Raw genomic sequence first — 14,041 nt, 5'->3', positions numbered from 1 at the left:
AAATTTTTACACACTAATTAGGGGACCCACAATGGGCAAAAATACTTTTTGTTTACTAGCCGGAAAAGGGGGCTTAAAGCTAAATATTCGAATGAGCATCGTGTGAAGCGTGGTGTGGTTGGTAGAGCACTGCGGACTAGTTGAATCTAGAGGACCTTGGTTCGAAACCCCACGGCGACAGGAGATTTTTTTATTTTTATTTTTTATTATATTTTATATTATTTTTGTAATGTGTTTTAACGTGAATAAAGTGTTCTAGTTATAAAAATTATTGTTTTTCTATCGAAGAACAGCGAATAATAGCATAAAAAGGGATAAATTCCGGTTAATTTTTTATTTATTTATTTATTTTATTTTTTATTATTTTGTCAGCAGCACTTTCGATATTTTATCTCAAATAAAGTGTTTTAAATATAAAGATAAATATATTTCTTTGTTTATGCGCGAATAATGGCCGAAAAACAGAGAAATATGGTCTCTGGAGGCACGCGCGCTTCTTCCTCCCTTACTCCCTTTAATATTAACCTATAATTTTCGAACTCGGCCAGAAATTATGGTTCAATGTACTGAAGAATCGTACCGAAAGAAATTTTTATACACTAATTAGGGGACCAACAATGGGCCAAAATACTTTTTGTTTACTAGCCGGAAAAGGGGGCTTAAAGCTAAATATTCGAATGAGCATCGTGTGAAGCGTGGTGTGGTTGGTAGAGCACTGCGGACTAGTTGAATCTAGAGGACCTTGGTTCGATACCCCACTGCTACAGGAGATTTTTTTGTTTTTATTTTTTATTATATTTTATATTATTTTTGTAATGTGTTTTAACGTGAATAAAGTGTTCTAGTTATAAAAATTATTATTTTTCTATCGAAGAACAGCGAATAATAGCATTAAAAGGGATAAATTCTGGTTAATTTTTTATTTATTTATTTATTTTATTTTTTATTATTTTTTCAGCAGCACTTTCGATATTTTATCTCAAATAAAGTGTTTTATATATAAAGATAAATATATTTCTTTGTTTAAGCGCGAATAATGGCCGAAAAACAGAGAAATATGGTCTCTGGAGGCACGCGCGCTTCTTCCTCCCTGACTCCCTTTAATATTAACCTATAATTTTCAAACTCGGCCAGAAATTAAGGTTCAATGTACTGAATAATCGTACCGAAAGAAATTTTTACACACTAATTAGGGGACCCACAATGGGCCAAAATACTTTTGTTTACTAGCCGGAAAAGGGGGCTTAAAGCTAAATATTCGAATGAGCATCGTGTGAAGCGTGGTGTGGTTGGTAGAGCACTGCGGACTAGTTGAATCTAGAGGACCTTGGTTCGAAACCCCACGGCGACAGGAGATTTTTTTATTTTTATTTTTTATTATATTTTATATTATTTTTGTAATGTGTTTTAACGTGAATAAAGTGTTCTAGTTATAAAAATTATTGTTTTTCTATCGAAGAACAGCGAATAATAGCATAAAAAGGGATAAATTCCGGTTAATTTTTTATTTATTTATTTATTTTATTTTTTATTATTTTGTCAGCAGCACTTTCGATATTTTATCTCAAATAAAGTGTTTTAAATATAAAGATAAATATATTTCTTTGTTTATGCGCTAATAATGGCCGAAAAACAGAGAAATATGGTCTCTGGAGGCACGCGCGCTTCTTCCTCCCTTACTCCCTTTAATATTAACCTATAATTTTCGAACTCGGCCAGAAATTATGGTTCAATGTACTGAAGAATCGTACCGAAAGAAATTTTTATAGACTAATTAGGGGACCCACAATGGGCCAAAATACTTTTTGTTTACTAGCCGGAAAAGGGGGCTTAAAGCTAAATATTCGAATGAGCATCGTGTGAAGCGTGGTGTGGTTGGTAGAGCACTGCGGACTAGTTGAATCTAGAGGGCCTTGGTTCGAATCCCCACGGCGAGAGGAGATTTTTTTATTTTTATTTTTTATTATATTTTATATTATTTTGGTAATGTGTTTTAACGTGAATAAAGTGTTCTAGTTATAAAAATTATTATTTTTCTATCGAAGAACAGCGAATAATAGCATAAAAAGGGATAAATTCCGGTTAATTTTTTATTTATTTATTTATTTTATTTTTTATTATTTTTTCAGCAGCACTTTCGATATTTTTTCTTAAATAAAGTGTTTTATATATAAAGATAAATATATTTCTTTGTTTAAGCGCGAATAATGGCCGAAAACCAGAGAAATATGGTCTGTGGAGGCATGCGCGCTTCTTCCTCCCTGACTCCCTTTAATATTAACCTATAATTTTCAAACTCGGCCAGAAATTAAGGTTCAATGTACTGAAGAATCGTACCGAAAGAAATTTTTATACACTAATTAGGGGACCCACAACGGGCCAAAATACTTTTTGTTTACTAGCCGGAAAAGGGGGCTTAAAGCTAAATATTCGAATGAGCATCGTGTGAAGCGTGGTGTGGTTGGTTGAGCACTGCGGTCTACTTGAATCTAGAGGACCTTGGTTCGAAACCCCACGGCTACAGGAGATTTTTTTATTTTTATTTTTTATTATATTTTATATTATTTTTGTAATGTGTTTTAACGTGAATAAAGTGTTCTAGTTATAAAATTTTTTATTTTTGTATCAAAGAACAGCGAATAATAGCATATAAAGGGATAAATTCCGGTAAATTTTTTATTTATTTATTTATTTTATTTTTTATTATTTTTTCAGCAGCACTTTCGATATTTTATCTCAAATAAAGTGTTTTATATATAAAGATAAATATATTTCTTTGTTTAAGCGCGAATAATGGCCGAAAAACAGAGAAATATGGTCTGTGGAGGCACGCGCGCTTCTTTCTCCCTGACTCCCTTTAATAATAACCTATAATTTTCAAACTCGGCCAGAAATTAAGGTTCAATGTACTGAAGAATCGTACCGAAAGAAATTTTTACACACTAATTAGGGGACCCACAATGGGCCAAAATACTTTTTGTTTACTAGCCGGAAAAGGGGGCTTAAAGCTAAATATTCGAATGAGCATCGTGTGAAGCGTGGTGTGGTTGGTAGAGCACTGCGGACTAGTTGAATCTAGAGGACCTTGGTTCGAAACCCCTCGGCGACAGGAGATTTTTTTATTTTTATTTTTTATTATATTTTATATTATTTTTGTAATGTGTTTTAACGTGAATAAAGTGTTCTAGTTATAAAAATTATTGTTTTTCTATCGAAGAACAGCGAATAATAGCATAAAAAGGGATAAATTCCGGTTAATTTTTTATTTATTTATTTATTTTATTTTTTATTATTTTGTCAGCAGCACTTTCGATATTTTATCTCAAATAAAGTGTTTTAAATATAAAGATAAATATATTTCTTTGTTTAAGCGCGAATAATGGCCGAAAAACAGAGAAATATGGTCTGTGGAGGCACGCGCGCTTCTTTCTCCCTGACTCCCTTTAATAATAACCTATAATTTTCAAACTCGGCCAGAAATTAAGGTTCAATGTACTGAAGAATCGTACAGAAAGAAATTTTTACACACTAATTAGGGGACCCACAATGGGCAAAAATACTTTTTGTTTACTAGCCGGAAAAGGGGGCTTAAAGCTAAATATTCGAATGAGCATCGTGTGAAGCGTGGTGTGGTTGGTAGAGCACTGCGGACTAGTTGAATCTAGAGGACCTTGGTTCGAAACCCCACGGCGACAGGAGATTTTTTTATTTTTATTTTTTATTATATTTTATATTATTTTTGTAATGTGTTTTAACGTGAATAAAGTGTTCTAGTTATAAAAATTATTGTTTTTCTATCGAAGAACAGCGAATAATAGCATAAAAAGGGATAAATTCCGGTTAATTTTTTATTTATTTATTTATTTTATTTTTTATTATTTTGTCAGCAGCACTTTCGATATTTTATCTCAAATAAAGTGTTTTAAATATAAAGATAAATATATTTCTTTGTTTATGCGCGAATAATAGCCGAAAAACAGAGAAATATGGTCTCTGGAGGCACGCGCGCTTCTTCCTCCCTTACTCCCTTTAATATTAACCTATAATTTTCGAACTCGGCCAGAAATTATGGTTCAATGTACTGAAGAATCGTACCAAAAGAAATTTTTATACACTAATTAGGGGACCAACAATGGGCCAAAATACTTTTTGTTTACTAGCCGGAAAAGGGGGCTTAAAGCTAAATATTCGAATGAGCATCGTGTGAAGCGTGGTGTGGTTGGTAGAGCACTGCGGACTAGTTGAATCTAGAGGACCTTGGTTCGATACCCCACTGCTACAGGAGATTTTTTTGTTTTTATTTTTTATTATATTTTATATTATTTTTGTAATGTGTTTTAACGTGAATAAAGTGTTCTAGTTATAAAAATTATTATTTTTCTATCGAAGAACAGCGAATAATAGCATTAAAAGGGATAAATTCTGGTTAATTTTTTATTTATTTATTTATTTTATTTTTTATTATTTTTTCAGCAGCACTTTCGATATTTTATCTCAAATAAAGTGTTTTATATATAAAGATAAATATATTTCTTTGTTTAAGCGCGAATAATGGCCGAAAAACAGAGAAATATGGTCTCTGGAGGCACGCGCGCTTCTTCCTCCCTGACTCCCTTTAATATTAACCTATAATTTTCAAACTCGGCCAGAAATTAAGGTTCAATGTACTGAATAATCGTACCGAAAGAAATTTTTACACACTAATTAGGGGACCCACAATGGGCCAAAATACTTTTGTTTACTAGCCGGAAAAGGGGGCTTAAAGCTAAATATTCGAATGAGCATCGTGTGAAGCGTGGTGTGGTTGGTAGAGCACTGCGGACTAGTTGAATCTAGAGGACCTTGGTTCGAAACCCCACGGCGACAGGAGATTTTTTTATTTTTATTTTTTATTATATTTTATATTATTTTTGTAATGTGTTTTAACGTGAATAAAGTGTTCTAGTTATAAAAATTATTGTTTTTCTATCGAAGAACAGCGAATAATAGCATAAAAAGGGATAAATTCCGGTTAATTTTTTATTTATTTATTTATTTTATTTTTTATTATTTTGTCAGCAGCACTTTCGATATTTTATCTCAAATAAAGTGTTTTAAATATAAAGATAAATATATTTCTTTGTTTATGCGCTAATAATGGCCGAAAAACAGAGAAATATGGTCTCTGGAGGCACGCGCGCTTCTTCCTCCCTTACTCCCTTTAATATTAACCTATAATTTTCGAACTCGGCCAGAAATTATGGTTCAATGTACTGAAGAATCGTACCGAAAGAAATTTTTATAGACTAATTAGGGGACCCACAATGGGCCAAAATACTTTTTGTTTACTAGCCGGAAAAGGGGGCTTAAAGCTAAATATTCGAATGAGCATCGTGTGAAGCGTGGTGTGGTTGGTAGAGCACTGCGGACTAGTTGAATCTAGAGGGCCTTGGTTCGAATCCCCACGGCGAGAGGAGATTTTTTTATTTTTATTTTTTATTATATTTTATATTATTTTGGTAATGTGTTTTAACGTGAATAAAGTGTTCTAGTTATAAAAATTATTATTTTTCTATCGAAGAACAGCGAATAATAGCATAAAAAGGGATAAATTCCGGTTAATTTTTTATTTATTTATTTATTTTATTTTTTATTATTTTTTCAGCAGCACTTTCGATATTTTTTCTTAAATAAAGTGTTTTATATATAAAGATAAATATATTTCTTTGTTTAAGCGCGAATAATGGCCGAAAACCAGAGAAATATGGTCTGTGGAGGCATGCGCGCTTCTTCCTCCCTGACTCCCTTTAATATTAACCTATAATTTTCAAACTCGGCCAGAAATTAAGGTTCAATGTACTGAAGAATCGTACCGAAAGAAATTTTTATACACTAATTAGGGGACCCACAACGGGCCAAAATACTTTTTGTTTACTAGCCGGAAAAGGGGGCTTAAAGCTAAATATTCGAATGAGCATCGTGTGAAGCGTGGTGTGGTTGGTTGAGCACTGCGGTCTAGTTGAATCTAGAGGACCTCGGTTCGAAACCCCACGGCTACAGGAGATTTTTTTATTTTTATTTTTTATTATATTTTATATTATTTTTGTAATGTGTTTTAACGTGAATAAAGTGTTCTAGTTATAAAATTTTTTATTTTTGTATCGAAGAACAGCGAATAATAGCATATAAAGGGATAAATTCCGGTAAATTTTTTATTTATTTATTTATTTTATTTTTTATTATTTTTTCAGCAGCACTTTCGATATTTTATCTCAAATAAAGTGTTTTATATATAAAGATAAATATATTTCTTTGTTTAAGCGCGAATAATGGCCGAAAAACAGAGAAATATGGTGTGTGGAGGCACGCGCGCTTCTTCCTCCCTGACTCCCTTTAATATTAACCTATAATTTTCAAACTCGGCCAGAAATTAAGGTTCAATGTACTGAAGAATCGTACCGAAAGAAATTTTTATACACTAATTAGGGGACCCACAATGGGCCAAAATACTTTTTGTTTACTAGCCGGAAAAGGGGGCTTAAAGAAATATTCGAATGAGCATCGTGTGAAGCGTGGTGTGGTTGGAAGAGCACTGCGGACTAGTTGAATCTAGAGGGCCTTGGTTCGAATCCCCACGGCGAGAGGAGATTTTTTTATTTTTATTTTTTATTATATTTTATATTATTTTGGTAATGTGTTTTAACGTGAATAAAGTGTTCTAGTTATAAAAATTATTATTTTTCTATCGAAGAACAGCGAATAATAGCATAAAAAGGGATAAATTCCGGTTAATTTTTTATTTATTTATTTATTTTATTTTTTATTATTTTTTCAGCAGCACTTTCGATATTTTTTCTTAAATAAAGTGTTTTATATATAAAGATAAATATATTTCTTTGTTTAAGCGCGAATAATGGCCGAAAAACAGAGAAATATGGTCTGTGGAGGCACGCGCGCTTCTTCCTCCCTGACTCCCTTTAATATTAACCTATAATTTTCAAACTCGGCCAGAAATTAAGGTTCAATGTACTGAAGAATCGTACCGAAAGAAATTTTTATACACTAATTAGGGGACCCACAACGGGCCAAAATACTTTTTGTTTACTAGCCGGAAAAGGGGGCTTAAAGCTAAATATTCGAATGAGCATCGTGTGAAGCGTGGTGTGGTTGGTTGAGCACTGCGGTCTAGTTGAATCTAGAGGACCTTGGTTCGAAACCCCACGGCTACAGGAGATTTTTTTATTTTTATTTTTTATTATATTTTATATTATTTTTGTAATGTGTTTTAACGTGAATAAAGTGTTCTAGTTATAAAATTTTTTATTTTTGTATCGAAGAACAGCGAATAATAGCATATAAAGGGATAAATTCCGGTTAATTTTTTATTTATTTATTTATTTTATTTTTTATTATTTTTTCAGCAGCACTTTCGATATTTTATCTCAAATAAAGTGTTTTATATATAAAGATAAATATATTTCTTTGTTTAAGCGCGAATAATGGCCGAAAAACAGAGAAATATGGTCTGTGGAGGCACGCGCGCTTCTTCCTCCCTGACTCCCTTTAATATTAACCTATAATTTTCAAACTCGGCCAGAAATTAAGGTTCAATGTACTGAAGAATCGTACCGAAAGAAATTTTTATACACTAATTAGGGGACCCACAATGGGCCAAAATACTTTTTGTTTACTAGCCGGAAAAGGGGGCTTAAAGCTAAATATTCGAATGAGCATCGTGTGAAGCGTGCTGTGGTTGGTAGAGCACTGCGGACTAGTTGAATCTAGAGGACCTTGGTTCGAAACCCCACGGCGACAGGAGGTTTTTTTATTTTTATTGCTTATTATATTTTATATTATTTTTGTAATGTGTTTTAACGTGAATAAAGTGTTCTAGTTATAAAAATTATTATTTTTCTATCGAAGAACAGCGAATAATAGCATAAAAAGGGATAAATTCCGGTTAATTTTTTATTAATTTATTTATTTTATTTTTTTAGCAGCACTTTCGATATTTTATCTCAAATAAAGTGTTTTATATATAAAAATTAGTATATTTCTTTGTTGGAGCGCGAATAATGGCCGAAATAATGTATCAATATATATATATATATATATATATATATATATATATATATATATATATATATATATATATATATATATATATATATATATATATATATATATATATATATATATATATATATAGATTCTGATGTAAACTGCTGTTTGTAGAAAATGCAACACCATGAAGGAATCATCAGAATCAAATGAAATTCGCAGCAAATGTCAATTATAGGATATTATGCAAATTAATAAAGTTTCAGAGCCATCGCGCGTGCGTGGCGCGCGCAGCGCCCTCTGAATTGATGCTGAAAGCGTATAAATAAAGTGCTGTAGCGGGACGTTGAAAATAGTCTATGATTATTTGTTAGTGGCAAACGTTTAGTGAGACCTGAGTATGCCTCCACGACGGAAGAATAAGAAATTCAAGCAACTTACGGAGTTTGAACGAGGGAGGATAATCGGCCTTCGAGAAGGAGGATTTTCCTATCGCGCAATAGCAGCTCGTATGCAGCGGAACAGTTCCACAGTGATGCGAGTTTGGAAGCAGTGGACCGACGAGCACCGAACAACTCGAAAAACAGGCACTGGACGACAGAAGGTGACGTCAGAGCGCGATGATCGACACCTGCTCCGCATGGCGGTGAATGATCGCACAGCTTCCTCCAGGCAGCTGGCAGCACATTGGTCTACTGCTACAGGTGTACAATTGTCGGCTTCGTCAATTCGTCGTCGTCTGCTGCGCCGTGGATTGCGTGCAAGGGTGCCATTATACAGGATTCCCCTCACGGCGGATCATCGACGGCTGCGTCGGCAGTGGGCTCTTGAGCACAGAGACTGGCGAGCTGATTGGCACCAAGTTGTCTTTTCAGATGAATCACGCTTCAATTTGTGGACCCATGATGGCCGTGTTCGTGTTAGACGTTATGCCGGTCAACGCTGCCTTCCTGAGTGTATTATTGAACGACATAGTGGTCGAACACCCGGAGTTATGGTCTGGGGTGCGATTTCGTATCATGGACGATCCAATTTGATATGAATTGAGGGTAATCTCAATAGCAACAGATACGTCCGTGAAGTGCTACAGCCCGAAGTCGTTCCTTTCCTTCAAGGCATCCCTGGAGCTATCTTTCAGCAGGATAATGCACGCCCACATGTTGCGCGGACTGTTAGAGACTTCTGTTCAGCACAACGCATGCAACTTCTTTCTTGGCCTGCTTATTCGCCGGATATGTCGCCTATTGAGCACGTGTGGGATATGGTTGGTCGGCGTCTCACTCGTGATCCGCGTCCTGCAGTTTCCAAAGACGAACTTTGGTTGCGCATACAAGCGATATGGAATTCTCTTCCTCAAGCAGATATTCAACATCTGTTTGACTCCATGCCACGTCGTATAGCAGCACTTATTGCAGCGCGTGGTGGCTGCACCAAATACTGATTTCGGACGCTTAATTTGTTTCTTTTGTTTTGAAAATTTCATCATTTATTTGTATCAGTACAAGTCGTTTCTGCATTAAATTTCATTTGATTCTGATGATTCTTTCATGGTGTTGCATTTTCTACAAACAGCAGTTTATATTCTAAACGCTTAAATTTTCCCACAACGAGGAAATGTTAAAGCTCGATTGAAATTGTGAATTTTTTTTAGAACTCGGACTCAAAAAATTTTCAATTTTTTCAATTGTAAATTTAATTATGCAAATATTGATTTAAAAATTTTAATGTTAGAAGGGGCTGGTGAACCTGCATTTATAAAATGTGTGGGGGCATAAGCCCCCTCCTCGGTACCTGACTCAAAAATTTTACTATCATTATTAAAAAATAAAATAAAAATTTATTTTGTGCGCAGAATTATTTTATGCTAAACAACCATCTTTATAATTTTTTTTTCTTTCTCTCTTTTTATCCGTTTATAATTTTTTTCCAAATGAGAGTAAAATTAAGGGATTCAAAATGTTTTCTGGCTGTATTTTTCAAATTTTTGAGGGCAAATTTCCTTGAAAAACCAGCCAAAATTTCCACTGGGAAAAACCAGCTCATTAACTATAATTTAAATTAAGCCCGAATTCAATATAATTCAGTACACATTTTAACTTTTTTTTGTCTTCACCTTTTTTCTTTTCTTTTTGTTATTTTTGAAATTTTTTCATAAAATACATATACCGAATTTTTAAAATAATCTATTCAGTGGAATGTAATCATAAGCATTTTCTCTTGTTTGCTTCTTCTACCTCAGTTTCTCATCTCTAAATTTTTTATACTTTAGACGAAGAGTTATAAAAAAAAATTAACATATTTCTTGTTACTACATATTGTTATTTAATCATTTTTGTATTTCTTTAATGGGTCATTTATTTAAATAATGCGTAATAAAAGGGAGCAGTTCGGAAAAATTAGTTAAAATTATTAGCAGTACGGATACAGTGAGCCGAAATTTCGGTTCCTTAAAGGTTTACTGGAGCGGGGTTTGACTGAATTATTAAAAATGATAAAGTATTTCAATTTTTAAAACTTACTGAAAACGTTAAATAAATCCTCATTTATTAATTTTTAAAAATTATCTATTTTCATTGTGAAATACATTAAATTTTGGCTTTGAGTTGAATCATTTGTTAAATTCTATAATTACTAATAAGATACCGATTTTTGTTCAAGTAGCAAGACATTCAGTTCTTTAAAAATGCCACGATCCCGTTAGATATTACGAAATTTAGATACTTACAGGAATTGTAGGACTGAATTTGCACGAGAATCATTTTTTTGAATGTCAAATGAGAGAAGTGGCCTCTCCCTTCAAGATAAAAATAATTCTCTGCGGCATATAAATAACTTCTTCCTTGGTGTCACCCAATTGTTAGTGTTTACAAACACTTAAAATCATTATTAGTATTTTTAAATTAAAAATAATTTATTTTGTGATAGCTCTACTTATCACCTTCAACAAATCATTCATGTTGTTATTATGCTTTTTCTTTTTTTTAAATAAAAAGGTACGTTTTCTTGCTAAGAAATTATTTCTAGAAGACAATTTTGCAAAGGAACAAAAAATAAGTTTTTATATTTAACAGTAAACGTACTATAACCAGTCAATTGACCGTTTAGGAACTTTTGCATCGAAAATGCGCTTATCATATTATCGTTTTTGAACATCTGACTTTTTCTAACAATTATATACATTTAACATGCTATCATTAATGCATGTTGTTTGTTTCGAATAATACTTGTCGTATACCTATTTCTGACACAACCGGTCATTTGACGAAGAGAACAATTTATTACTTTATAAGGTTATCTGATCAGAACAGACGATGTTATACGTATTGCATTCGATGAGTTGCACATTTCTGCAAAGACTGTTGCGTAGTTAGTTCGATCAGAATAACTCTGAACTCAAATTTCAAGAAGGTACATAAATTTTAGATTGACATTTTTGTGCAAGAAAAAGTGACGAAAACTAAATGTTTTGGTAAGTAGCTTATATTTTATTTTGATAGCTTTACTTCATTTCTAACTGTTAGTTTTTACCTAGAAAAATGTCGAAACAATCAAGACAGCACAAGTTCTTAGAAGAAATAATATTAATTATAACTCTTATAATTATAAGAATTATAGAAATAATAAAAGTTAGAAGAAATATGTTTACGGAAAATGTACAATGCAAACACCCTGTATATGTAAAAAAATGAGCTGAGCAATTGAATTAAAAAATTCGTATGCTTTGAATTTGTAATATATACATAAAAATTGTCAATATACAATTTTGTTTAATTATAATAGTTTTTTTAGTTTATATAATTCCTAACATCCATATTTCATACATTCAATCAAGAAACTAAGTCCGACTACGGTAGAAATAGGTATATATCACGTGTTGTTAAAGAGCTTAATCTGTGCAGCAACAATTTGTTGTACTTGGTCGTAGTTCCTAGTGTCTTGGCTGAAAAAATAAAACATAAGATTTTTTTTATAACTGGAAATATTAGCTTTTACTCGTATATTTTTATATAATTGTAAGTTGGTTCCTTAATGTTTATATACAATATCCAGGGTTGCCACAGAAAAAAAATGAACAAAATAGTCACTTTTAGTAGCCTAAAGCATGAAAATAGTTGCTTAAATAAGAACAAAAATAAGACTAAAATTTTATTAAATGACTTAATTGTCATACCATGATCCATTTAGTCAAGTTGGTGGCAAATATTATAATTTTTATATAAACGTTAGTGTTCTAGCCCTAAATTTTTATATAAAAAAATTAGTGTAGTTGCAGAAAATTAAATACTTTTAATTACTAGAATTAATTCAAAAATACTTTTTCATTAAAAAAAAGCACACTTATTCGAAGAAATTTTTCCTTTTATCAATAATTAATTTAGCAAATATATATATTCTTAAAAGTGATTACTCAAATTCAAAATACATGCATCGTTATATCGTATTAAAAATTGTCTTTTAAAATCATGCAGAATTTCGATGCAAAAACAGTTGACAAGGCGATCGAGAAACGAAATATATTTACGATAGAATCTGTGCAAATTGAACGCATTAAAAAGTTATATCTCAAATTTGCAGTCTAAAATTTTGCATTTTTTAAGAAAAGAAATTCAGGGCTGCAGGTTTTCAACCCAATTTATGCTAAAAAACATAGCTAGGAGTACAGAAAAGTCTCCTTTTCCTGAAAATAGTTGCTTTTTTGGCCTTTTCAGGCAAAAAAAGTTGACAGTCACCTGATGCTGAAAATAGTTGTATTTTAGTCGCCTGTGGAAACCCTGAATACCTAAATTTAATGCCTATTTATTTTTATGTTTGAAAACAACTTTTTTAAAAGTTACTCGAGTATTATTGATTAGAAAAGTGCGTTACAATACTTTGAGTTCACATTAAAAATAAATATCAAAATTTAGTAAGCATGTATTCCATGAAGTAAAAATGGAGATCTTTTGAATCTTATTAAGTACAGTTTTTAAAATTTCCAACAGTGTATTCATTGTTATTCAAAAAGTAAATATGTTAAATAGCAAAAAATCATGTCACTCTGAATATTATTGAGTGCTCTATTCATGATTTCTTTCTAAGTGTATATTTATAAATTTTATTATTATGTAAAAAATACAATGTTACTATTCCTTTTCCGGACTCCAAGACACAATTATTTAATTTAAAGATTCAATTAAGCACAAAAATATGAATTTCTATAAAATTTGGGCACAACTTATAATGGAAATCAGGCAAGCGAAAATAATTTGATTGTATCATATAATGACAAGTTATAACAAAATGTTTAAAGTGGATCAAAAAAAATTTTTTTTTTGATTTTTGACAATTCCGAAGGAAAAAAGTAAAGCACTCAAACATTTCCCTCTAACAGTGCTTCAATCCATGCAAGAACATACAAGCAAGAACACTGGTAGAAAAGTAGTCGAAATTCTGAATGAAGAATTTGCAAGTAGTAATCTTCTATTGAAACATGTTATTTTTATTCAGTTTTTGCTCAACAAGTTATTTAAGTATAAAAATACTACAATCATTGTTTAGTAGCTTTTAATATGCAAAAAGGAGCCTTAAAAACAACAAATCTTTAAATATTTGCAAACTTCGCAAAAAGTAAAATTAACTTAAAAAGGCACTAACTTCCAACCGCTGTTCTGACCAAACTATTACAGCCGCATTTTCCCGATTGCGACAACCCCTTATATTTCGCGGGTCAGAAATTTAACTTCCTAGGGGTAATTGTGTGTGAATTCAAAAATCCTGAAAATTTCTAGAGTAAAATAATTAACAATGCATTTTCAAAAAATTTATATCTTTATAAATTTAAATCTTTGATATTTTCAAAACATGAAATTCTAAATAAATTATATGCAGCATAATTTAAATGAATAATTATGTATATGTTTACTTTTATCTGTAATTACTTTTATACCTCTACTAGAAAAAAAATATTAATGAATGAAAGAGATGCCAAGCATAAACTCTAGTTATAATATTTTTAAATAAA

General features: G+C 31.7%; 1 protein-coding gene across 1 annotated transcript in view; it reads right to left on the bottom strand.

The window, feature by feature from the left end:
- The window catches only part of LOC122270614 (NAD(P)H oxidoreductase RTN4IP1, mitochondrial), a 68,898-nt gene extending 58,047 nt beyond the window's left edge, over nucleotides 1-10,851 (bottom strand). The window contains exon 1 of the mRNA XM_071184527.2: nucleotides 10,766-10,851. Within this exon, the coding sequence (XP_071040628.2) occupies nucleotides 10,766-10,799 (34 nt within the window). The 5' untranslated portion in view covers nucleotides 10,800-10,851. The remainder of the gene's footprint in view (nucleotides 1-10,765) is intronic.
- Between the last annotated feature and the right edge of the window lie 3,190 nt (nucleotides 10,852-14,041).

Source organism: Parasteatoda tepidariorum, chromosome 10 (genome assembly GCF_982258835.1).
Source record: "Parasteatoda tepidariorum strain Cologne lab strain chromosome 10, Ptep-v5.0, whole genome shotgun sequence".
Lineage (NCBI taxonomy): Eukaryota > Metazoa > Arthropoda > Arachnida > Araneae > Theridiidae > Parasteatoda > Parasteatoda tepidariorum.
Note: the sequence above shows the minus strand (reverse complement) of the source record. Positions and strands in the feature narration are given on the sequence as shown.